This window comes from Rhinichthys klamathensis, unplaced genomic scaffold, assembly GCF_029890125.1.
Source record: "Rhinichthys klamathensis goyatoka isolate OS25496 unplaced genomic scaffold, OSU_Roscu_1.1 h1tg000478l_1, whole genome shotgun sequence".
NCBI lineage: Eukaryota > Metazoa > Chordata > Actinopteri > Cypriniformes > Leuciscidae > Rhinichthys > Rhinichthys klamathensis.
The window spans coordinates 320421-345816 of record NW_026606966.1 but is presented as its reverse complement, the minus strand read 5'-3'; the positions used below and the strand labels follow the sequence as shown (position 1 = coordinate 345816).

Genomic DNA, 25396 nt, shown 5'->3' with positions numbered 1-25396 from the left:
TCACTCTGTAACACTTGCTAGCACTGTGTAGCATGGTGATTTTACTTAAACCTTAAAGGGGTCATATAATGGTACATGCACTTTTACAAGTTGATTATACTGAAATGTGTGTTGGCAGTGCCTGTACACAACCATCATAAAATGATAAAAATCCATCCAGTGTTTTTGTTTTAATCTCCTTATATGTTTTCCCCTGCCTCAAATTGAGCCGTTCGATTTTGTGACGTCACACGCTCGGAAGCCCCTCCCACGATTGTTGATTGACAGCATCGTTTCAACACAGACCCGCCCTCGCTCGTGAGGGAGCTGTCAATCATAGTCTGCGCGGACCGACGCAGTCATTGTTGATATGCTGGAGCACTGTCTATAAGCAGAATGGCGTCTAAGCGATTGTGGTGTTCTGTTCTTGGGTGTAATAACGAACACAGCAGTCATTTTAATGTTCCTAAATCCGAACCGCTGAAGACGCAGTGGCTGAGTTTGTTTTCGAAGGGAATATTCCCCACGAGCAACGTCAATGCTTTCATGTTTGCGCGAATCATTTCTCACCAGACTGCTTTATAAACGAGGGTCAGTATGAGCTGGTTTTGGTAAGAAGCTGCTCGTGAAAAAAGGATCGGTACCAACTATTCGTGTTCCTGCTGAACCTCTAGAACAACTGAAGTGAGTGTAACGTTTTATTAAACTTTATATTAATATTTATATTAATCTTTGCAAATCGCTAGCTGCACGCTTCACAATGAATGCGTCTAAGGTTTACACTTAGGGTACATTACGGCATGTTTTCTATGTATGATGTTCTCAATATAATTCATAATCCCACGTTTATACTGAACAACGCGTTATGGTTATTGTGTTATTGTGTTTCAAACAGTGTACGCACAGAACAGAGAGGCGGGGTGAGCAAAGCTCATTATTATTTAAAGTCATGCACTGAAACGGCGTGCTGAAAACAGAGCTGTTTTTGAGCAAGTAAAATAAGTGTTTTCTTACAATACTAATGAGAATTTTTAATTAAAGTATATTACAAACTTTTAATTTAGACCCTAAAGAATCATACTAGCTTGTACAAAAATGGCATTATATGGTCCCTTTAATATCAATCAATCATTCTTCAATCACCACAATTCAATGTAGCCAAGATTCAGTTACATATCAATGTGCTTTTCTTTAATAACAGAGCTGTTTCAATTCAGCTGTCTTGTCTCAAATGGACTGCAGATCACATTCTTTGCTTTCCTTAAATATCTCTGTCCTTCAGCTAAATGCCTTCATCCTTCTTCTGGTGTGAAGAAAACAATACCTTCTTCATTACTTATTATGAGCGACTAGTTTTACTTGGTGTGAAAACACTGATGTGGGATTTGTGTAGAATTAAGCCATTGGTCTGAGCTCACGAGATGTCAGAGGGAAAAAAGGAAATCAATATACTGCCCATCAGCAAGGCTTAAGTGTAATGTTTCAACGTGCAGCCAGGAGAATTCAAAACAGAGGAGGAAGTGATGTCTGCAGTCGACCCAGACAAACAGTTTAAGGCTGTATATGTTACAAACAAGACAAAAGATATGAGCTCCGAAAAGGATATTTGGTCTACTTAGTCTACTTAGTAAATATTGTTGGACGTTTTTATGAGAAACAGATAGCAAGAAAATGATGTTAACTATATGACACCTTGGTAAAATGGACATGGTAATCGCATTTCATTACCTTATGAATTTTATATCTGATAAATGTGCAAACTGTTTTCCTGGACAGGATAGCGGGAGACTTCTGAAATATGAGCCAAATCTCATGGCACATTACATCATCAGCATTTCACAAAGTTTATGAAGCCAAAAGGGTATCAGGTTTATTTGATATCTAAAAACACATTCAAAGCTCACATAGAGCTTCTGTTTAGATTTCCCAGACCTGCTGGTTTCAAATAAATGCTGTTATATTATATTTTATTCAAAAATATATTCAAATATATATATTTTTTATCGAAAACATGCAGCCTGGGTGAGAATAAGACATTTATTTTAAAAACATTGAAACATCTTTCCGACCCCAAACTTTTTTTCAATAATAGTGTAACTATTTCTACTTCATTACTATGATTAATAGACAGATCAAACACAAGTGTGAGGACTGATAGAACTTTTATCCGAGAAAAGTAAATCATTAAACTCAGCTTATATATCTCAATTAGAAATCAAGTCATTCTCTGGGATTCAGTTATGAAATTGTAGATCACTAGAGATGATGGATACTACTTAATTTTCCTCTTATTAAGACGCCACGCAAAGGCAACCAGGCATTTTCCTAAGACTCCTACTGGTCCACCAACAAATCATTAACACAGTGGAACATTCTGTGGTGTGACAAGAAGTAAGGCAGTTGTGCTTGCAACCAGGTGGCAGATACTGGCCAATCAGATCCATGCCATCTGTATGTTGTCATAGATGCGTCAACCTCTAACAAAACATGTCAGCTGCGTCTCATCTTGAAGGATGTGTCCTCCAAAAGTCGCATTTGTTGGTCGCATAAAGGGTTCCTCATTTCAGTAAAGTAACCATTATATTCAAATGTCTTCAGGAAATTATAACAATATGGTTCACAGGGAATAACCTGATGGTTACTTTTCTGAAAGAAGACCGAAACATGCGCATTATAATCGCCTTATTAATGAAACACGTGCAGAACTAATTTGTGTTTGAATCATTGTAAAAAAATATTCGTATGTAAATTGTACCGGTCCATTAACATAAGAATGGCCTTACATGCAGATTTCCTCTGCTCGTGTTTCACTAAGAGTGTGTTCTGGATGTGTGTGTGTGGGAACTGAAATAGTTCCGGATGTGACTTGAGTAATTGTGATAATTGTGTATTTGGGTAACCGTAGTGGTTAGCATATTGCAAACATAAAATCAATGCTCTCCTAAGCAAGTGCTTTAGAAAATAAGACTCCCCAGGTTAAACAACAGACATGCTTCCAAAATACCACACGATTAGTCATAATTTCATTCGATCGAAGGCCAATAGCAGTGGAACTTGGCAGGGTCCTACTAATCAGCGTTTTTCTCGGAGTAACACACACCGGCTTTGCGTCACTCTATAATTTTTGGTGTCACGATTTGCTCCCAAGAACACAGAGTCGAAATGAGAGAAAATCTTTCCAATTCACTGGCTCATTGATTTCTCTCCAGCTCCAAATGCCTTTTTCCTTTCTCACCGTTATTTGAGGTATCATTTTCGTCCGTGTCAGAGGCTGCCGTTCATGTCTGCTTGTTGGCAATACTGAAGGTCATTTTCTGTCAGTGGCATGAAATATATGGATACACAGACACCATGCACATACAAACACTATGAGAGCTTTCTGCTGGTCTGACTTAAATCGTGGATATAATGTTACATTTTATGCTGATCTGGGATTAACGTCTTCCACCTGAATCCACATGCACTCACACTGAAATTCTGACACAAGGCTATTTTTAAATACTTAGTTTAGCCAAATATGAAAATTCTGTCATTATTTACTCATCCTCATTTATGGTGCCTGATGCTTTTAAAGGGGGAGTTCACCCAAAAATGAGAGGTCACTAGTCTGGCGGAACTTGACTCACGTACGGCAGTTTCCGGAAGCCAGTGATTATAGTTTATAAAGTTATAAATATGGATATTTTTCTTATAAAAACCCATCGCTTCGCTTCAGGAGGACTTTATTAACCCCCTGAAGCCGTATGGATTACTTTTATGATGGATATATTTTTTTTTTTTGAAGCTTCAAAAAGCTCTATTCACTCCCATTATAAAGCTAGGAAGAGCCAGGATAATTTTTTTTATATAACTCCGATTGTGTTTGGATGAAAGAAGAAATTCATATACACCTAGGATGGCTTGAGGGTGAATAAATTATGGGATAACTTGTGGGTGAACTAACCCTTTAAGCATTAAAAAGTTGTTCTTTTGTGTTACACAGAAGAAAGAAAGTCATACAGGTTTAGAAGAACATGAGGGTGGGTAAATGACAGAATTGTAATTTTTGGGTTAACGCCCTTCTTTCTCACCTGTACTCCTGCTCTTTCCGTTTCTGTGCGAGGTATTTTTTCTTGACTTCCTGGAGTTCATGTGCCAAGCGTTCGATTTCATACTTGTAGTCTTCTGCTTGGGACTCGCGCATGTTGAGCTCAGCTGTTAAGGCCTGTAGAAGAAATGAAAAAAGGTTGGAGATGAACTCAAAACATGTAAAAAATGTGCTAGTGCAATCAAAAATCTGATTGGACAAGATATGTTTGAAACCGCTAAAATAGTTGATATGTGCACGTCTGTGACTTTACGTCATGTCATTTCTGTAATAATGCACTTGGTTGCTGCAACTTGCTTGGCAACCATAACCAGGTCAACTGCATGAAAAAGTTCATAATGTAATTGTATGAAATTGTACTGTACACATTATAATTTGTTAAAACATAATGAGAAATTAAGCAAATGTGCTTAATTTAATACAAAATGCTGTGATTAATAAAATGTTAAATGTACATAAAATTAGGCTTTATTTTCTTTATGAAAAATAAAATTTCTTAGTTTAAGTCATATAGGTCAAAAAAAGGTTTACATTAAGTAGGTTTATTAACTTTGCAGACTAATTGTCAAGTGATAAGCAACATATAGGGTTTATTGTTTATTGGCAGTTTTTATTTTAGTATTTATTGAACATTACTGGTTTTAATTAAATTATAATTTTATGAAAGCAACACATTCTCACAGTGATTCACCATGATTAAGTCCCCCACGTTAGTCCTAACAACACCGTTGTTGGGTGTAAACCATTACTAAGCATTTCAATTCCGGTCATTTAATTATTTTTCTCTTGAAAAAGTAAAGTAAGGGATTACTCTTTTTTTTCAGTAATTGAATTAGTTACTTCTGATGTAATTGCATTAAATACTGTAAAGACTATAACAATTCTATATAAAACAATAGTGGATTTCCCATCATAATTTAACGTCTAATGTTAAATGTATGATGGGAAATCCACTATTGTTTTATATAGAATTGTTATAGTCTTTACAGTATTTAATGCAATTACATCAGAAGTAACTAATTCAATTACTGAAAAAAAGAGTAATCCCTTACTTTACTTTTTCAAGAGAAAAATAATTAAATGACCGGAATTGAAATGCTTAGTAATGGTTTACACCCAACACCGGTGTTGTTAGGAATTTTATATGATTTATTTTTAAGAATTAATTTATTTTTTAAAGAAAAAAGAGCAGTTTCATGTCAATGCTTGTATTGTTCAACTGGATTTAGAAAGTCATTTGTGGTAACTTAGTAATGCAATACTTTTTTTTAGAGAGAGAAATCTAAGTAATCTAAAAGTACACCGTTAAAGACGTAATTAATAGCTAGAAATTAATTACTGAACAACACCCCATAACCATGATAAAACACTAAAAGTAGCTATTAGCTTTTATATCCACTGCTTCCAGTTATGTTGCACACCATCTAAATATTGCAAAGCATCTAAGAGCCCATTTGTCAATTACTTAAAAATGTTTCCCAAAGCCACGCTCACCCTTCAGTATAGGCACCTCTTTGCTATAAATGTGTCCTAGTTGTACAGTTGTGATCTATCACTGAGGATGTGTTCGGCTTAACACGCGGTCACCTCATCTCTCCCTCCGAGCAAAAAAAAAATGGAGTGATTTCCTCTGCGGCATCTCATTGATCTCCGTCAATCTTTGCACATATCAGTCAAGCTCTAATTGTCATTCATCCAATGTGCTCGAAACCACCCACATAGTGCGGGTGACCCAACAGCCCAGAGCTCAGTAATCAAAGGAACAGGAGGAGGAAGATGGACAGGAAGTGAGAGAGGAAAGAGAGAGAGAATCCCATATTTGCAGTGGACAATTTGGAAAGGATTTTGCGCAGAGCAGGCATTCATAATGTTTCTGTTCAATGAAAGTTTTTCCCTTTAAATGTTTGTCCATCCACAAAATTGAATACAAATCATCTGGAAAAAGAGTTTAGTTTTTTTTCTGCAACAATTAAAACTTTTTTTTGGATGGAAATTCACATTCGGGTGTTGAACTGGGCCAACGATTGCATTGTTTAACCAACTTTCAAGCAAAAACTGCACTTTTGGCACATATCACTTTACAAATTAACAAAATACTTCAACTGCAGTGTGGTTTTCATAAAGCGTATAACAATATTCTGACTCGCATGGGTATTTTATAAAGACAAAAACTCTGGAAACATTTTCCAAACAAGCATGGAGAGTCAAAAGACCGGTGTTAATTAATGTTAATTTCTTAAAGGGAGGTTGGAGCGGGAGGACATGCTTCAATCAAAACAAAGAACGGGTTGATTTTACCATTTGGCTCATTAGTAGGGCTTCTGTTCTAATGTTAATTATGCTGAGCTTTGTTTATTTAAAGCTTTGCCAGTGATGCCTCCGGTGCGTAACTCATTTTAAGCTTGGCAATAAATTATCAGAAAGCCAAACCCCCCTATGCCTACCTTCGGGCCGTTATTTTTAAGTTCAAGGACGCCAGAGAGTTTTACACTCCACACTGCAGATATTCTAATAGATCAGCTCAGAATTTCTGCCGAGCTAAGGAGTTTTGAGTCTTTAAAGTCTGTTACGTCCATTTTTTAAAAAGATGGCGAACGTAACGGAGCACTTTCTATATCGTCCCGATTGCAGAGGGAGGTTTGCCTCGTTTTCAGATCCAGGGTCAGTTTCCTGGATCCTAATGTTAGCCATTACATGGCAAAAACCTGATCAAAACCCAGCTTAAAGATCAACGTATATCAAGGCCATATGGATATTATAAGGTCACCTAAGGCTCAGCACAGGCTCATAACTTTTTAACCGCTCTCATCTCTGCTTCTCGCCTTTTTAATAGGACAGGACGAGGCAGCTTAAACCGAACCGACTCATTAAAAATGACATTAGTGGTCCCTGTCTCCAGATGGACCTGAACTCTTAATTAAGTAGTGAAGTAACTAATTATTCATTTTGTGTGATGGTGAGAGGGGGAATAAGGAGACGAGGATGATGGGAGAGGAATGAGAGGAGGAATGATTTATGTGAGAAAACCCTTTAGTGAGTTGGAAGGGGGATCTAGCCTACGTATCACAGATAAAGGGGGTTGGGGGTCTGTTAATAAATTAATTTAATTATAAAATTAACTTAATTTAAACAATACCATTACATTAAACTATTCAATTTGGTAAAATTACTTTTTTTTTTATTATTATACACTATTATTGTGTAACTTTATGAAGAAAGACCGGAAAAGACAATAAAAGATGATGTTTTTAAAGCACCTTCAGTTGTTTGGTCTTCTCGCGGAGAGTTCGCTGATAAACCTGCAGTTTTTCTGCTGCCTCCGGACCGGGCTGCCGAGCAAGGATGTGTTTCAGCTCCACATAAAGTTTATCTTTCTCCTGCAACCACAAAATACACACACAGCATATAGTTTAACACTAAGTAAATCAAATCAAGGACATTTTAAAGTACCCCTATTATGCTTTTTCAGATATTACATTTCATGTAGTGTGTAATATAGCTGTCTGTGAATGTTAAAGGTCTGCAAAGTTTTAAATATCACGAGTTCACGATAAATAAAAACTCCCAAAAGAACAGTAATTCCAGTCTTCCTTCCTGCTCGAACCTACATAGGTTTGTATTTCCATAATGCCAGTCTATGGTCTTCACTTGCTGCCCACGAACAACATCTACTTTGACCCATGTTGTGTTGTGTTGTCGACATGTCGAGTTTGAAGACGCTGTTCTGCGCTGTGAAAGCAAATCCACTTTGCATGCACTATCAAAAGATGAGGACTCGGGCTCGAATTGATACGATAAAACCGAAGCGCTGAGGTAGGCTTCAGAGCTTAAATTCAGATTTGGTAATGTGTGTTTCCGTTCTGACACGCACTGTAAGCAATAGACCAATCACAATAGACTCTGCCATCTGACCAATCAGAGCAGAGTAGGCTCTATAAGAAAATTAAATAGTTTTTGACCTTTGATGCATGTAAACCTATTGTAGGAGACCTCTAAAACTAAATTAGGCACCATTAATATAGCAAAATAGGGGCAGTTTAAATATGAAGTACAGACAAATTCAATTCAATTTAAATTAATTTAAGCAAATAGTACTTGTTAAAATTTTCACTTTTGTTATTTTATTTTTTATACAAACAGTGAAAAATTCTAGCGCTGTTATTTCAAAATATTCTAAATAAATGGAATGAATTTGAGGACTGTAATTAACTGTAAATGATGAAATAGATCCTCTAAAACAATGTGAACGTTCTCTGATATGCTAAAAATCTGTCACTAAATAGAAGCATTTTTCCCCTTGAAAAGACTTAAAAAGATATTTTGTTAGTTCATCGTGAGTTTAGAGCATTATAGAGAGATATTTTGTTTATTGTCAGTCGTACGATCAAAAGCAATGAAGTTATTTTTCAGTGTCACATCACAGGGAAAAATATACAGCTGGATTCAGGGGACTGACAGCTAATTCATTTTGGAAGCTAGTGTTAATTATCCAAGTGTGTGGAGGAAAGAAAGATGTATAACTAAGACTCCATCGCATTCGCAGCGCTGACCAAGTAATGACACACACACACACGTATCATAAATGTTGCTAATTAGAGAGGGAGTCCTGACCAGTTTGAACTCATAATGCTAATAAATGCAGCCTGTCTGGTGTCTAAAATGATCACTAATATAAAGGCTCTGAGAATATAAATGATGTGCCACAGGAGAAATCATGAATTCAGGGGGTTTAGGATGTCTGAAAGGAGATCGCTCATGATCAAAAGGTCCGGGATTCAAAATGAAGACACTCATGGCCTTGGCAACCACAAAACTGTTCTTTGTCTCAAACACGTTACTCACACGTTACACATGCACACACAGACACACACACTATAGATTTATTGCAAAGCCGAAAGCTTAACACATTATTCCTCTGAAGCTTCCCGTATTTTTCTCAAGATATTTTCTGTCCTTTTTCCTTTCTCCGTTTCTTCACAGCCATGGTGGCCGTCTCTTCACAATTCCATCAACAGTGAAGTGAGCGTGTGCGATAGTGAGTCAGTGAATGAATGATTTATGACTAAGAGGCGTCTGGACTTTAATACACTGACTTTTATAGGACCACAACAAGTCCGAGATCAAACCCAGTCTCAGACTCCACCTTACACCAACTCTCTGTCTCAAGCAAACATCTGAACTCATAGAGCTTTATCAAAGATTTGATCACTTTAGCACCCAAAAACATTTTCATGGCCAGACGTGGGCTGGGCTTTGATAATGCTAATGCAGTTGCACGTGTGCTCAACGGAGACGCAACAACCTGTCTATTTCAGTCTTTCTCTTTTAATCTGCTTGTCTTACTATATTTATCATATATATAACACCAAGAATGACACATTTTGGGGCTTTATTTCTCAGAGGAAATGTTTTATTGCTCCGAGTTTAGTTTTTCGCAATGCCTCTTGCATACAGATCTTAAATGGATTGTTTCAGGTTCAATACAAGTTAAGCTCTTTTGAATTACTTTTCTCTGACTGTTGATCGCAGACCTTCCTATCTGGGCAAATCTGAGCACAGTTTGTGACATTGGCGAGATCTCTTCTCAAGCTTTATAAAAGATAAATGTTCAATTACTAGTCTGTCTGTTTCTCGAGAGAAAATAACTGGATTTCATCCACAAATAATAAATGTTGGATAGAAACACCAAAATGTGAATAAAATTCCCCAAATGCACATAAAAACATGCATGCTATCTTAAAGTGGATTAACCTTTTATTTTCTACACTAACATTCAAAAGTTTGGAGTCAGTAATGTTTTTAAGAAATGAATTATTTTATTCAACAAGGATGCATTAAATTGATCAAAAGTAACAAATAAGATTTAAACTTAAAATAAATGCTGTTCTTTTGAAAATACTGAAAGGAAAGTATCACGCATCACCACATGAATATTAAGCAGTACAACTGTTCTCTTACGACAGTATCTCTCGTACTGCGTAATATCTTACGCTGTGGGGAAAACCTCTTTTCCACGAGATGTTGAAGCCAAAAATTATCCTTAATTTTGAATTAATGTAAAACGCTGTGCAGCAGCATGCAGACATAGGCAGGACGGCTCGCGCGCCTATTGGCTGCCCTGCCGCAACAGCAGCAGCCTATCGAGAGAGGCGCTGCGTGACACCATATCCAATGGGGGCATTTCGCGCCCATTTCGTCACGTCCCGCCAGAAAGGGCGTGGTCTCGTCCTATAAATATAGCTCGATAAGGCTGGTACACTGATTTTCATCTCTTCAGCGAAGCCTCTCGCATCGCTGGATCCGGAGTGAGAAGCAGCGCCGTCGGCGCAAGCCTTTCAGCGGGACGAGCTTCTGGAGTCGCTGGCCTCGCCGCCTTCAACTACCGTACCTGCTGCGCTTTCCGGCGTACTATATATCCTTTACTCTGCTCTGTGTGTATGTGTGTGTGTGTGTGTGCTCGCCCCGCGACTCACACTTCTATCAGAGCCACATTCAGCGACGGGGACGGCCATGTGATGTGTTTCCTGCCTGTGAGAGGATCATGCAGCTCTCGCGCTCGCCGACGGAGGCTGCCCTCACTGCGAGCTATTGCCTACGGTGACTCTGAGGACTCGCCTGGCATCCTTCAGCGAGACTGCACTTCCACCCGCTGCAGTGCCGCGCCGTAAAAAAGCGCCGTACTCAGCGGGTCCCCGAGCCTTCTCCAGCCCGTGAAAGCTCGCCGGTTCGCCTGCCAGCTTCACCAGCTTCACTCGGGTCGCTCACTGACGGATAACGGCCGCCGCGCGCCGCCGCTTCCGCCATTAATGACGACGAGATAGCTGCATCTGTAGAGGAGACCTGCTGCTCTATCCTGGCGTCGGACAGTGAGGACTGGGCGAGCTCTGTGGACCTCCCCCTTCTGTCCGCGAGTCGTCAGGAAAACGGGCCAGCATCAAGACCGCGAGCCCTAAAACCGCGGCTAGCTTTCTTTACGTTATAAGAAATCTACCCCGCCCCCCATGGGCGTGCGTCACCGGCAAAATGAGAAAAGAGTGTGTTTTAGTCCCCGCCGAGGCCGGACTAATCTCCATTTCTCAAACATTTCTCAGCTCCTAGTTTGAGCGGCTGAAAATGTCATTATTGCAGCAATGAGCCTGTTGTATAACACGCACACCTGCATACAAATGCCGACAGTTCTCCCTGTGGCTCAGTGGCGGAACCCGAAGCCTTCGCGTGAGAGACCCGTGTTCGATCCCGGCTCTCGCAGCAGATAAAAATTTAGTCTCGCCGCGGCCAGACTTCCACCGAAATTTTTCGCTCGTTCAGATCCAGAAAATGCAACTGTTCCAGTGTATTTTGCAGTAAACAAGCTGGTAACACGGCCCGCTTGCCTGCACATAAAGGCCGTTTCCACGGCGACCCAGAAAAATCATGTAATCATTGTATTTCTGGTTTTCCGGCCACAGCCGATGGTGTTATAAGTGTAATAAAATGCTCACAGCCCAGTGTTCATTTCTACACACAAACACAGCCACGGTACAGGGCTCGCACAAATGAAATCGACGCATGTCAATTGTGCATTAAATATAGTGAGTGTGCCCACAACCCAGTGCCCACAAACACTACCACGGTTTCTGTAAAACGAAACCAACACAAGTCTTCCTAGCCTCCTAGGAAATCGACGGTGTTTCAGTCTCGCCGCGGCCAGACTTCCACTGAAATTTTCGCTCGTTCAGTTCCAGAAAATGTGACTGTTCCAGTGTATTTTGCAGTAAGCAAGCCAGTACCATGCCCGCTTGCCTGCACACAAATGCTGTTCCCACGGCGACCCAGATAAATCACATAAACGGTGTATTTTCTGGTATTCCGGCCACAGCCGATGGTGTTATGAGTGTAATAAAAATGCCCACAACCCAGGGCTCATTTCTACACACAAACACAGCCTGCAAAAATGCAGGGCTCGCACAAACAAAATCGCCTCATGTCGATTGTGCACTAAATGTAGTGAATGTGCCTATGTCTCAGTGCCCACAAACACTACACACCACATGTCCCACGGGTTCTGTAAAAACGAAACCAACACGCATTCAGTCAGCTCAGGCCGACGGTGTTTTTCAGTGCAGTAAATGTGCCCGCTGTCCTGCGCCCACATTCACTCACAGACATGTTAAGCCCCACGGGGCTCGCCCCGCTCTCTCTCCCTCAGCAAACTGCTATAAGGGTTTTGAGCGCGGCCAGGCTGCCCGCCGCGATCGGCCCGCCCCCCGCCTCACACACTGTAAACACAGTGTCTGCGTTACAGCACGCCGGAGCTCCCTTGCCGTCACTATGTCACGGCCAGAGCCCAGATCTCATTCTACCCCTAGCTATTCACGCGAAAGTGTGGGCACAGCTTCCTGGGGTATCAGAATGGGTGCTGAACACTATAAAAAGAGGCTATTCGCTACAGTTCACTCGACGTCCCCGCCGTTATACGGCGCGCGTCGAGACGACGGTGAAAAACAAAGTATCTCATCTACTTCGAGAACCTTTATCTCAAGCTCAGAGCAAAGGGGGCCTACACAGCAGATATTTTCTGGTACCGAAAAAATATGGAGGTCTCAGACCCATTTTAGATCTGCGACAGCTGAACAGAGCGCTTGTGAAGCACCAGTTCAGAATGCTTACAACCAGGAAAAATCCTCGCGCAAGTTTGCCAAAAGGACTGGTTTATGTCAATAGATCTGAAAGACGCCTATTTCCAGATACAAATAGCGTCCCATCACAGGTGATTCTTGAGATTCGCCTTTGAGGGCCAAGCATATCAATACACAGTCCTGCCGTTCGGCCTGTCCCTAGCACCCCGTATATTCACGAAGTGCATGGACGCGGTTCTCGCACCCCTGAGACTCCGGGGCATGCGAGTTTTGAACTACTTGGACGATTGGCTGATTCTAGCTCGATCTCACTCAGAGCTCATAGAACACAGGGCCACATTACTCGAGCACCTCGAGAATCTGGGCCTCAAAGACAATCGGGCGAAGAGCTCACTGTCCCCCAGTCAGAAAATTTCTTTCTGGGTACAGTGCTGGACTCGCGATCCATGACAGCACGCCTGTCATCGGAGCGCGGACTAGACATTCAGCGCGTCGCGAAATCCTTCCGCCATGGCTCTATAGTCCCGCTCAAAAGGTTTCAGAAAATGCTGGGCCTGATGGCCTCAGCAGCCTCTGTGCTCCAGCTGGGCCTGCTTCACATGCGCCCACTGCAGATGTGGCTGAAAGCGCGAGTTCTGCCCTGGGCACAGACCGCTGGTCTGTTTCGCCTCAGGGTAGGGCTGGGCGATAAAACGATAACGATAATTATCGCGATATAATTTTTCTCGATAAAACGATATCAAGAGGTCGATAAATGTTCGATAATGTTAATGCGCCAAAAGCGGAACGAAACTCATTTGAACCGCGCGCGCCTCACGGACCGTTTATCCGCTCGGCTCAAAGTCCAAACGGCAGCGCGAGCTCACAAGAGCAGACGCGTTTACTCTGATCGTCCTCGCTTACGAGATCCAGTGAGAGAAGCGCTTGAGTTCAGCGAAGAACACAAATGTTTAAAGGCAGATGAAACAGCGCTGACGAACAGGAGAAACACTGCGCGCAACGATACAGTCAGAATGTGAATTGATACTGAATCCATTTAGCCTACCATAGATTTACTGTAAGGTTAGCCTAGTAATATTAACTGCACCATGAAATGTGGCATATACATATTGAATTGTATAATATTATTAATGTAGACAATGTATTAAATGACTAATGGAATATAATTATAGTATGTAATAATGTATTTAACTGTTAGGCTACTGTTTTTCATACAAATACCATAGAAACCATAAAGTTACATTTTGCCATGATAGTGAGGTGCTATAGGTTAGGCTTTGCCTGGTTTTATCTGTGGTTATCGTGATCTAAATGCATGATACTAGATGACCAATGGTTAATTTTAATAAAACTCAAACAGTCAGAATATTACATTTTACCAAATTAAACATGTTACTGTTTTTGTTAATGCACATAAATTTAACAGAGTAGTATTAGCTTGAGTTAGGATGCAGATTTACTGTCAACTCACTGTCAAATATGCATTTCGAGACAAAACATGTAATTTGAATATTGCAGTCTGCACTGCAAACTGCTGAAGAAATATTTTTCTATTCAGATATTAATTTTGTTAAGGAAAAATGACAAATATTTGAATGTTCTACCTCAGATTTGTGAAATGTTCACCTGTTTGGCAAGTGTTTGTCATGATATGTTCTGGCAATAAAGAGTTAAAACCACAATTAACGCTCTGGTTTATACAACTTTCACTTAGGAGCAAAAATCTGCCTTTAAACTTGAAAGAAATAAAGATTTGACATTTATCGTGATAATTATCGATATCGACTGATATAAAAAAAATATCGTGATAATTTTTTTGGGCCATATCGCCCAGCCCTACCTCAGGGTCGATCTAAAGTGCGTTTTCAGCTCTGAAACCTTGGAAAGTAACCAACTGGTGTCAGTCAGGTGTGAGTCTGGGGACCGCCTCGAGTGTGCAGGTGGTGTCTACGGACGCCTCCACCTCGGGATGGGCAGCGCTGCTCAAGGGCAGACCGTTCGCTGGCCTGTGGTCAGAAAGGGAAAGGCTCCTTCACATAAACTGCTTGGAAATGATAGCAGTCGACAAAGCGCTATGGTGCTTCTGTCCCCAGATAAAAGGTCACCACGTCCTGGTCCGGTCGGACAACATGTCAGTGGTGGCACACATAAATCGCCAGGGCGGCGTCAGGTCCCGAAACCTTTACAGGTTGACGGAACGCCTTCTGGTCTGGGCTCAGCACAACCTGCTCTCGCTGAGAGCAGCGCATGTGCCTGGTCACCTGAATGTGGGACCAGACAGACTGTCCAGAAACAATTTCCCAGCAGGGGAATGGACGCTGCACCCGCAAGACGATCCAACTGCTGTGGAAAACATTCGGCAGAGCGCAGGTGGACCTCTTCGCGTCCCACGAAAACGCTCACTGTTCGAAATATTTCTCCAAGAGCAAGGACGCGCTGGCCCACGTCTGGCCTCGATGTCCCCTCTATGCTTTTCCCCCCGTCTCGCTCCTGCCTCAAGTGCTGGAACGAATCAGGGAAAACGGATGCCCAGTGCTGCTTGTGGCTCCGCTCTGGACAAACCAGACTTGGTTCCCAGTCCTGATGCGGCTGACCAGCACTGCCCCGTGGCCAATACTGTTGAGGAAAGACCTCCTCTCTCAGGCCAAGGGCTCGATTTGGCATCCTCGCCCGCAACTATGGTCCCTACATGCATGGGCCATCAACGGGTACCCGCTAACCTCCTGGAGGGAGTGTTAAACAAGATCACACAGGCGAGAGCCCCGTCTACTAGACGGCTCTACTCCTCGAAGTGGTCTGTGTTCTCTGCCTGGTGTCAAGCTCAGGGCTTTTCACCCGTAGACTGCGGGGTCACGGAAGTACTCTCCTTCCTTCAAGAGCTGCTGGATAAGGGCAGGACCCCATCCACGCTCAAAGTGTACGTGGCGGCCATAGCAACGTTTACAAAACCTGTGTCTGGCCAGTCACTGGGGAAAAACGACCTAGTCGTGCAATTCCTTAAGGGAGCTCGGAGGCTGAACTCTCCCAGACCTCCTTCAGTCCCGGTGTGGGACCTTTCTACGGTTTTGGAAGCCATGAAAGGTGCCCCGTTCGAGCCAATCTATTTGTCAGACATGAAGCATCTGTCTTTCAAAACGGTGTTTCTTTTGGCTCTCGCTTCAGTGAAGCGCATAGGGGACTTACAAGCGCTTTCAGTAAGCGCGTCATGTATGGAGTTTGGGCCTAATGACTCAAAAGTCATACTCAAACCAAGGCACGGGTATGTCCCAAATCCCTCAACACACCGTTCAGGGCCCAGGTTATTTCCCTGTGCGCTCTCTCGGTTCATGATGAGGAGGAGGATGCGAGTCTCCTTTGCCCTGTCAGGGCACTGAGAGCTTATGTGTCCCGCTCGTCTGTCTTCAGACAGACCGAGCAGCTCTTCGTTTTGTTTGGCGGACGCTCCAAGGGACTGGCCGCATCAAAACAGAGCCTATCCAGATGGATAGTCGACGCCATAGCACTGGCTTACACTTCTAAGGGCCTGCAGTGTCCTTTGGGTGTCAGAGCGCACTCCACGAGAGGCGTGGCCTCGTCGTGGGCGTGGTATAGTGGGGTTACCTTGCAAGATATCTGTACGGCCGGGGGCTGGGCCTCGCCGTCTACATTTATAAGGTTTTATAACCTAGAGGTTCCCGCCTTACAAGCCAACCTTCTGTCGGTATAGAATTCAGTGCTATCTGCCCCGCTGTACCGGCCCAGATGCTGAGTTTTGCTTGTGCATCGCTCACTGAGCGATAAAACAGCTCCATGGGTGTTGAATAACCCGTACTGTTACCCAGTTCAGGCTAAACACGTTCACCCTGTCTGTGTGAAACACTGTTAACATAACTAGCTCCTGTTGGATGCTATTTCATGGGGAATGATGCTTGCAGCCTCTCTTCTCCGACTCTCTGTGAGTCTATGGTGATTATGCACTACATGAGACCCGGGCTACTGCCCTTGGGACTTTGGTGTCGGATCCCAGTACGCACGGCGTCTTGCATTGTGTTCCCCATAGCGTAAGATATTATGCAGTACGAGAGATACTCTCGTAAGAGAACGTACTCGGTTACTAACGTAACCTCGGTTCTCTCTAGAAAGGGGACGAGTACTGCGTATCTTGCAGTGCATACACAGCTCTGGTTCGCTTCCGCGATGAAAACCAGTGTACCAGCCTTATCGAGCTATATTTATAGGGCGAGACCATGCCCTTTCTGGCCGGACGTGACGAAATGGGCCCGAAATGCCCCCATTGGATATGGTGTCACGCAGCGCCTCTCTCGATAGGCTGCTGCTGTTGCAGCAGGGCAGCCAATAGGCGCGCGAGCCGTCCTGCCTATTTATGATTGGAATCAGAGAAATCGAATAAGATCGAATCACTGACCCAAAGTGCAACATGAGGCATACTTTTATTAATACCAGTTTAGAAGTGTTTTTTACTAAATGTTATCTTCCATGCACATGACCCGGAGGGCGTGTATTTTCGCAAACACAGAAGTTTGACAACACGCCTCCTCCCAAACGATTGGATCAGACACGCAAGAAAGGCGTGCCTCTAGCTCCTTCAAAACTCGAACGCCACAATCTGTTCGATGCAGTTTCTACGCCAGACGAGAGCTTTTTCCTGTGAGAGGTTTCTGGATCCATGGCTCCTTAGGGAGCTTTCTCCGTTTTCTTTAATCTTTCTTTATTTTCGTCTTCGGACTTTTTCTTACGTTTAGTTTCAGTGAAATGAACGTAATCGGCAACTTCAACCTGAAGGAGACTCTTTGAATCTGCAGCGACCACGCTCGCCCGGAAGAGCTGAGAAAGCACGCACCCGCCCCTAAGGACACACACGCAAGACGCGGTTTTCCTCAGCAACACCAGGAGAACCAAAGACCTTTAAGCCTTCATTCAAACTAACGCGCTTTGCCCGCTCTGAAAGACCACGTGAACACATGACGCGAGGACAGAGACACACACACATGTTTTCGCTCTCAGCCCACGAGAAATACCCATGCAAGTATCGCAATTCCTATCGATTTAAATGGTTTAAGATCTGTTTGCCCCATTCAGGGGATTTGATCTGTGTGTCTCTCAAGGTTGTCTGTGACTTTTGCCACAAGAATATCTCTACAGATCTCCTTACTCTCAATCTCTCTCTCCCTCAATACTCTCTCTCTCTCTCTCTCTCTCTTCCCAACTCTCTCTCTCTCCCTCTCCCTCATTTTTGTCTTCCTCTCTCATCCAATTTATTTCGTGTTTATAATGTTTTTCGTTTTGTTTGTTTCCGGTGTATACTGTACATATATATATATATATATATATATATATATATATATTCTGTGTGAATTGTAGTTCAATGTATTATTAGTCCCATTATTAAAGCCATTATATTCTTGATTTCTTTGTCTAAAAAGCTCATAATTTACAAGTCAATGAAATGATTGGTCACAAAGCTTTACAATTTGTTACTATTTCAGTAACCTAAATTTTATAAACACCGGAAAATTAATGTTCACGGCCGGAACATTGATATTTCTTGGAGTTTATAAAAAGGGATAACTTTGTTGAGAAGTTGGTAAGTTAATCTTACGGCTGTTTGCTGGACAAACCGATTGTTTGATAACTAAATTAATTCCCTTAAGGTTATCTCATATAATCGATCTGTAATGAGACCATTGATATATGAATGAGGAATTATAATTCGTTATGATTTACCATTCATACATACGATCGATCTGTTTTCAATTTCGATAATTTAACTGTAACATGCAAAATATGAATCATATTCATGATTGATTATTAAAATTCCCTATAAATAATTTGAGCTAATTAAGGCATATCTCGATGTGGCTACACCATACACGCTGTCTGCCATCTGCCCTGTACAGTGAAAACCGGGATTCATCCGTGAAGAGAACACCTCTCCAAAGCGCGTATGTTAATGTGAGCAATTGCCCACTCAAGTCGGTTACGACGACGAACTGCAGTCAGGTCGAGACCCCGATGAGGACGACGAGCATGCAGACTAGCTTCCCTGAGACGGTTGTTATATATATGATAAATATAGTAAGACAGGCAGAATAAAAGAGAAAGACTGAAATAGACAGGTTGTTGCGTCTCCATTGAGCACACGTGTAACTGCATTAGCATTATCAAAGCTCAGCCCACGTCTGGCCATGCGAGAATCTCGTGTCAGGGTCTCTCGCCACCCGCGAGAATCTCGTGTCGGGTCTCTCGCCGCCCGCGAGAATCTCATATCGGGTTTCTCGCCACCCGCGAGAATCTCATGTCGGGTCTCTCGCCACCCGCGAGAATCTCATGTCGGGTCTCTCGCCACCCGCGAGAATCTCATGTCGGGTCTCTCGCCACCCGCGAGAATCTCATGTCGGGTCTCTCGCCACCCGCGAGAATCTCATGTCGGGTCTCTCGCCACCCGCGAGAATCTCATGTCGGGTCTCTCGCCACCCACGAGAATCTCGTGTCAGGTCTCTCGCCGCCCGCGAGAATCTCGTGTCAGGGTCTCTCGCCGCCCGCGAGAATCTCGTGTCGGGTCTCTCGCCGCCCGCGAGAATCTCATGTCGGGTCTCTCGCCACCCGCGAGAATCTCATGTCGGGTCTCTCGCCACCCGCGAGAATCTCATGTCGGGTCTCTCGCCACCCGCGAGAATCTCATGTCGGGCCTCTCGCCACCCACGAGAATCTCGTGTCAGGTCTCTCGCCGCCCGCGAGGGCCTCTCGCCACCCGCGAGAATCTCATGTCGGGTCTCTCGCCACCCACGAGAATCTCGTGTCAGGTCTCTCGCCACCCGCGAGAATCTCATGTCGGGTCTCTCGCCACCCACGAGAATCTCGTGTCAGGTCTCTCGCCACCCGCGAGAATCTCATGTCGGGCCTCTCGCCACCCACGAGAATCTCGTGTCAGGTCTCTCGCCGCCCGCGAGGGCCTCTCGCCACCCGCGAGAATCTCGTGTCAGGTCTCTCGCCGCCCGCGAGGGCCTCTCGCCACCCGCGAGAATCTCGTGTCGGGTCTCTCGCCACCCGCGAGAATCTCATGTCGGGTCTCTCGCCACCCGCGAGAATCTCATGTCGGGCCTCTCGCCACCCACGAGAATCTCGTGTCAGGTCTCTCGCCACCCGCGAGGGCCTCTCGCCACCCACGAGAATCTCGTGTCAGGTCTCTCGCCACCCGCGAGAATCTCATGTCGGGTCTCTCGCCACCCACGAGAATCTCGTGTCAGGTCTCTCGCCGCCCGCGAGAATCTCATGTCGGGTCTCTCGCCACCCGCGAGAATCTCGTGTCGGGTCTCTCGCCACCCGCGAGAATCTCATGTCGGGTCTCTCGCCACCCACGAGAATCTCGTGTCAGGTCTCTCGCCGCCCGCGAGAATCTCGTGTCGGGTCTCTCGCCACCCGCGAGAATCTCATGTCGGGTCTCTCGCCACCCACGAGAATCTCGTGTCGGGTCTCTCGCCGCCCGCGAGAATCTCGTGTCGGGTCTCTCGCCGCCCGCGAGAATCTCATGTCACGTTCGCAATGTTCAATTAGCCGACAATTAATTTAATTTAATCGAGTATTAACCGTTTACATCCCTAGTAAAAACGTATAGATCAAATTATCTACTGCAAATCAAAGCCAATGTCACCCGCTTCTAGATAATGATAGTGATTAAAATGTGCTTTTGCCTGCTGAATAGAAAAGCATCGTCTATAAATACTATGATCTGAATTTCTCCATCCTCCCTGATTCAGAGGAAATGACAAAGCATGTCCTACTCTCATCCAATGACCGAATCATGGGTCCTTCAAATCCTCATCTCTCGATATTCTCGCTCACTTTCTTTCTCTTTCACTCATTTCCATCTCTCTCTCACCCAATCTCATATTTAACAGCATGTCCGCAGTCATCATCTTGCGTAAGAAGTATTTTTACACCTTGCAAACAAAGGAAAGGGAACAAACAGGAAGTTGTTGCTTAGCTTCATTCTGACTTCATTTCCCCTATATCAGACTGAATAATCATAGAGGGCCATGTGACACGGAGAACACCTGAAGCTTCAGCGCGATCGGGGCGACGAGCTCGATTTAAAAGCAAACAGATGTTCTGTGTGTCACTCCATTCAGAAATGAAGACATGCTGTGACTGACAGTGACGGGAACATACGCTTAATTTTCACCCCCGCAACAGTTTTCTCTGCCAAAGATTTCGGACGACAATTGCACGTCTACCGGCTTCCGACCTGTCGTGTCTTGCGGCAGAGACATCCTCCCTTGACAGCTAGAGAAGATTTTGACAATCACAATGGTTTTATAGTGTTGTTGCTGTCATGGAAAAACTTCTGTCACAAAAGAGTGGAGGCAAGAGTTTGTGACGTGACTCAATTGGTGGGTCACAGGTCGGATAAGGTCAAAAACAGCACAAACGGGGAAAAAACGATAAATGCTAGTCTAAAAGTAATACATTTAGCTAGATGCTAACACTTAAATGGCTTAAAAGTCGACATTATTTCGACATACTATGGCAATCGAGAGAAGGCCACATACTATCAATAAAACCTAAGTTGTATTTTACCCTGAATATTCCTCATAACCTTCAGCTTATAAAACTATTTTGGTCCATTATACTAAGCTAACAAGCCGATCAAATCATGCTCTTGTGCATTTAACCACATTTTAATTTAAAACAACTAAAAACAATCCATTACAATGTGAAATGTAATTGGCCACATGTACAATCATTCATCCTGTAAATCACAAAACTTTAGCGAAAATAATAAAAAATGCTGGCGGTGGCTGGCAACTTTTTTCAAAACCGCTGGCGGGGAAAGAGTATGGAAGCTTGTTTATGCCACAGAATAAAACATTTTTAAAGATAATTGCGACTTTTTATCTCACTTATAATTTTTATTTCTCAGAATTGCGAGATATAAAGTCAGAATTGTGAGATATAAAGTCGCAATTGCATTTTGTAAAGTCAGAATTGCGCAATATAAAGTCACAATTGCATGTTATAAACTCACAATTGTGAGAAAACAAAGCCGCAATTCTGTCTTTTTCTCAGAATTGCATGTTTATAACACGCAATTCTGACTTTATATTGCGCAATTCTGACTTTACAACACACAAGTGCGACTTTATATCACGCAATTCTGACTTTACAACACACAAGTGCGACTTTATATCACGCAATTCTGACTTTACAACACACAAGTGCGACTTTATATCACGCAATTCTGACTTTACAACACACAAGTGCGACTTTATATCACGTAATTCTGACTTTATAACTCGCAATTGCGACTTTATATCACGCAATTCTGAGATAAAAAGTCGGAATTGTGAGATGAAAAGTCGCTATTACCTTTTTTATTTTTTATTCTGTGGCGGAAACAAGCTTTCATAAAAGAGTTATGGGATCCCCACTAAATACCATAAGTTCTGGACACGTCCATGACGCTTAAAGTAGTTCATAGCAGTGTGTACTAAACAGGTTAGTCTGTGTAAGCAGCGTTGCAGGAAGTGCTCACGCATGAGCTTTGGAAATTAGAGGTCATGACCTTGCTCTGAGTGCTGGATCTTCTGCAATACAAAATAACGCTTTCTTACCTGTTTTACCCACTTGCTCAAAAAACTCAATCTAACTCTGCGGCACCTTATTCGAAAGTTTCGCTGACCTTACGACTCATCTGTGATATGATGCATATAGTGTTATATTACATTATCTGTAGGGCATAATAAACCCGCTGTTTGTTGCAAAGGTAAAACAACCCTTCCTGTCGTACCTCAGCAGGTAATACGGTGAGTCATTGGGCCATATCTTGCAGCCACTATGCATGATAAAACAGCTGACCGCTAATCGCCAGTCCAGATTTGCCTGCACGTATATTAACCGACATGATATGCTCCGTGCCTCTTTTATTACTGCACTGCCTCAATGCAAATAATGCGACAATTAGAGTCTGTGTCTGTGCGAAAAACATCTCCTGGTCTTTGTCTGCTGTAAAGTAGTGCATTGTGAATACTTCAAGATCTATAATGGGTATTATATTCAAAATGGAGCCTGTCTCGCATCCTTTCTAAATCACAAGTGTCTTCCGTCTACAGAAGTGCAGCATTGTCTTGACTGCAATGGCTTTTTGCTATTGTGTCCTAAACGGTGCTATATTGTACACGCTGTCACAATCTTCACTGCAAACAGCTACAAAACAATACAACAATGCCCTGCTGTCTGACGGCTGTTTTAAAAGGCATCAAATGCAGCTCACACACAGCGCTAAAGCCGACACACAGAGATGTGCCTGAGCGACTTCATAATTACACAGTGAGTTATAGGGGTGTTGTAAGGCAGACAGCTTTAACCTAATTAGCACTGAACCCCAATGTTCACTCATACTTCCACGCAGACAATGTGTGCATTAAAAGCTGGAATCAGAGTTCGTTTCAATTGGAGTCCATTGGCAACTGAAGTTGTGAGAAATCGTCCATTGAATTACGCAATGCTGATTAACTTATGTCTAAAAGTTGTTCATAGTGGCATCAAACAGAAAAAACAAAAACAATAATATGAATCCAAAAATACAGAAGCACACAGAGAGTAATATAATGGTAACACTTTACAATAAGGTTCATTAGTTAACATTAGTTAATGTATTAACTAACATGAACTAATCATGAACAATGCATTTGTTACTGTATTTGTTCATCTTTGTTAACGTTAGTTAATAAAAATACAGCTGTTCATTGTTAGTTCATGTTAGTTCACAGTGCATTAACTAATGTTAACAAGATTTTTATAAAGTACTAGTAAATGTTGAAATTAACATTAACAAAGGATATTAAATCTGTATATGTGCAGTTCATTATTAGTTCATGTTAACTAATGTAACAAACTTTATTGTAAAGTGTTACCAATATAATATATTAAAGACTTATCTTTGCATGTACACTACTGTCCACATGTTTTCTTTAATGTATTTCTTTTATGCAGCAAGGATAATCAAATGTGACAGTAATGACACCTATAATTTTACAAAAAAAATATTGATTTCAAATAAATGCTGTTCTTTTAAACTTTCTATTCATCAAAGAATCCTGAAAAACTCCACCAAATAATAATAATAATTTAAGCAACATTGATAAGAACATTTTCTTGAGCACCACATCAGCATATTAGAATGATTTCTGAAGGATCATGTGACACTAAAGACTGGAGTAATGATGCTGAAAATTCAGTTTTACCATCACAGGAATATTAACAGAGAACAGTTATTTTAAACTGTAATAATATTTTTACTGTATGTTTTATATTGCAATTTCCAAGCGCCTAATTCAACATTTCTTTCTCCTCATTATAAAATTCAATTATAAGAAACAAAAAAAAAAAATTTGAATGAAAACTTTAACTGAAAAATGTACAAAACGCTGAAAAACAAATCGGCAACAATGATCAACGATGCTTTTCTTATTTTTGTAGCTATTTTTACTGTATAAAATGAAACACTACATGGCTCTAGTAGAGTGAGCTAAAATGTCCATCCACTTTAATTTAGGTGGTACATTGCTACAGTGCAAATATAGTGGGTTTCAAATTCAGTTTAGGAAGAAAAAGTGAACACATGATTTGATATGATCTGATACCTAAAAACGGTTGCTCGTGTCTCGTGTCCTTAGATTGCGAACCAGTCTGTTAAGCTTCATTTGATACAGACGGTGAAAGGAACCTTTTTAAACTGGCTGTCTGTCTGATGTTAATGGCATTTTGAAAGCCCATTTTATCATTTCCACTGCATCTGAACTCAAGATCCGAAGAGGGAGAAAAAAAAACTCTTAACACCATCAAACTCAACATCACAGTCCATGTCTACACGTCTTGTAATGGCGAAAGTAAAGTGGACAACTACTCCTGGAACATTTTGTCTGTCTCTTTCAGACGAACTGAGAACTTTCCGTCTTATTTATTCCCTCTATCGGTTCTACTATAACGTGTCGGCTTAGTTGCTTTGGCGTCGCCATTATAGTCCTCAAACAAACCAAATCAATTAAAAATCCCAAATACAATAGCAAGAAAGCATACAAAGTTACCCTAGTCGCTCTCTCCATCTCTCCATTCATAACCTAATCAGAGATTTCAAGTGCATTTATGTAAACAAATGTTGCTCCCTCAAGAAGCTCTGCTCGAGCACCTGCTACATCTAAGCAATCACATTTGTTTCTAGTCTGAGCAATAAACAGCACGGATCACTTCATTTCAGATAATGGAGGGCTCTCTGAATACTACACACAACACACACAAGGACAAACACAGGGAAATGACTCTGCTTCATGGGTATATCTACTGTAATGTAAGTAGAGCACGGCTAAACATATAAATAAGAGACTATGCTTGTTGTGTATTCTTGAATTAAATGGCAGAAAGGTCAACGATGACAATCCCATACATAAAAAAATGTGTGTCTCTCTCTCTCAGTTCACAGTACTTTAAAAATATACTATGTAGTCAAAATGACTTATTATCAGTCCAGGCAGAGTATGCAGACTTTTTCATAGTTTTGGGGAAAATCTGAAGAATTCTGTGGAATGGATTTTAATATGATAAAAGTAGAGAGTGCTTTACTGTTATTAGGCACTGAAAGCATTATCAAATTAGTCCAAATATGTAATAATGGAACAAGCCAGGCGCAGAGGATGTGTAAAACTAATGGTGGACA

General features: G+C 42.2%; 1 protein-coding gene across 1 annotated transcript in view; it reads right to left on the bottom strand.

Annotated features, from left to right (window-relative positions):
• cfap58 (cilia and flagella associated protein 58) overlaps nucleotides 1-25396 on the bottom strand; it is a 133299-nt gene that overhangs the window by 19043 nt on the left and 88860 nt on the right. Inside the window, exons 16-17 of the mRNA XM_056237130.1 lie at nucleotides 7324-7443; nucleotides 4050-4183 (exon numbers count right to left, since the gene is read on the bottom strand). Of these exons, the coding sequence (XP_056093105.1) occupies nucleotides 4050-4183; nucleotides 7324-7443 (254 nt within the window). The remainder of the gene's footprint in view (nucleotides 1-4049; nucleotides 4184-7323; nucleotides 7444-25396) is intronic.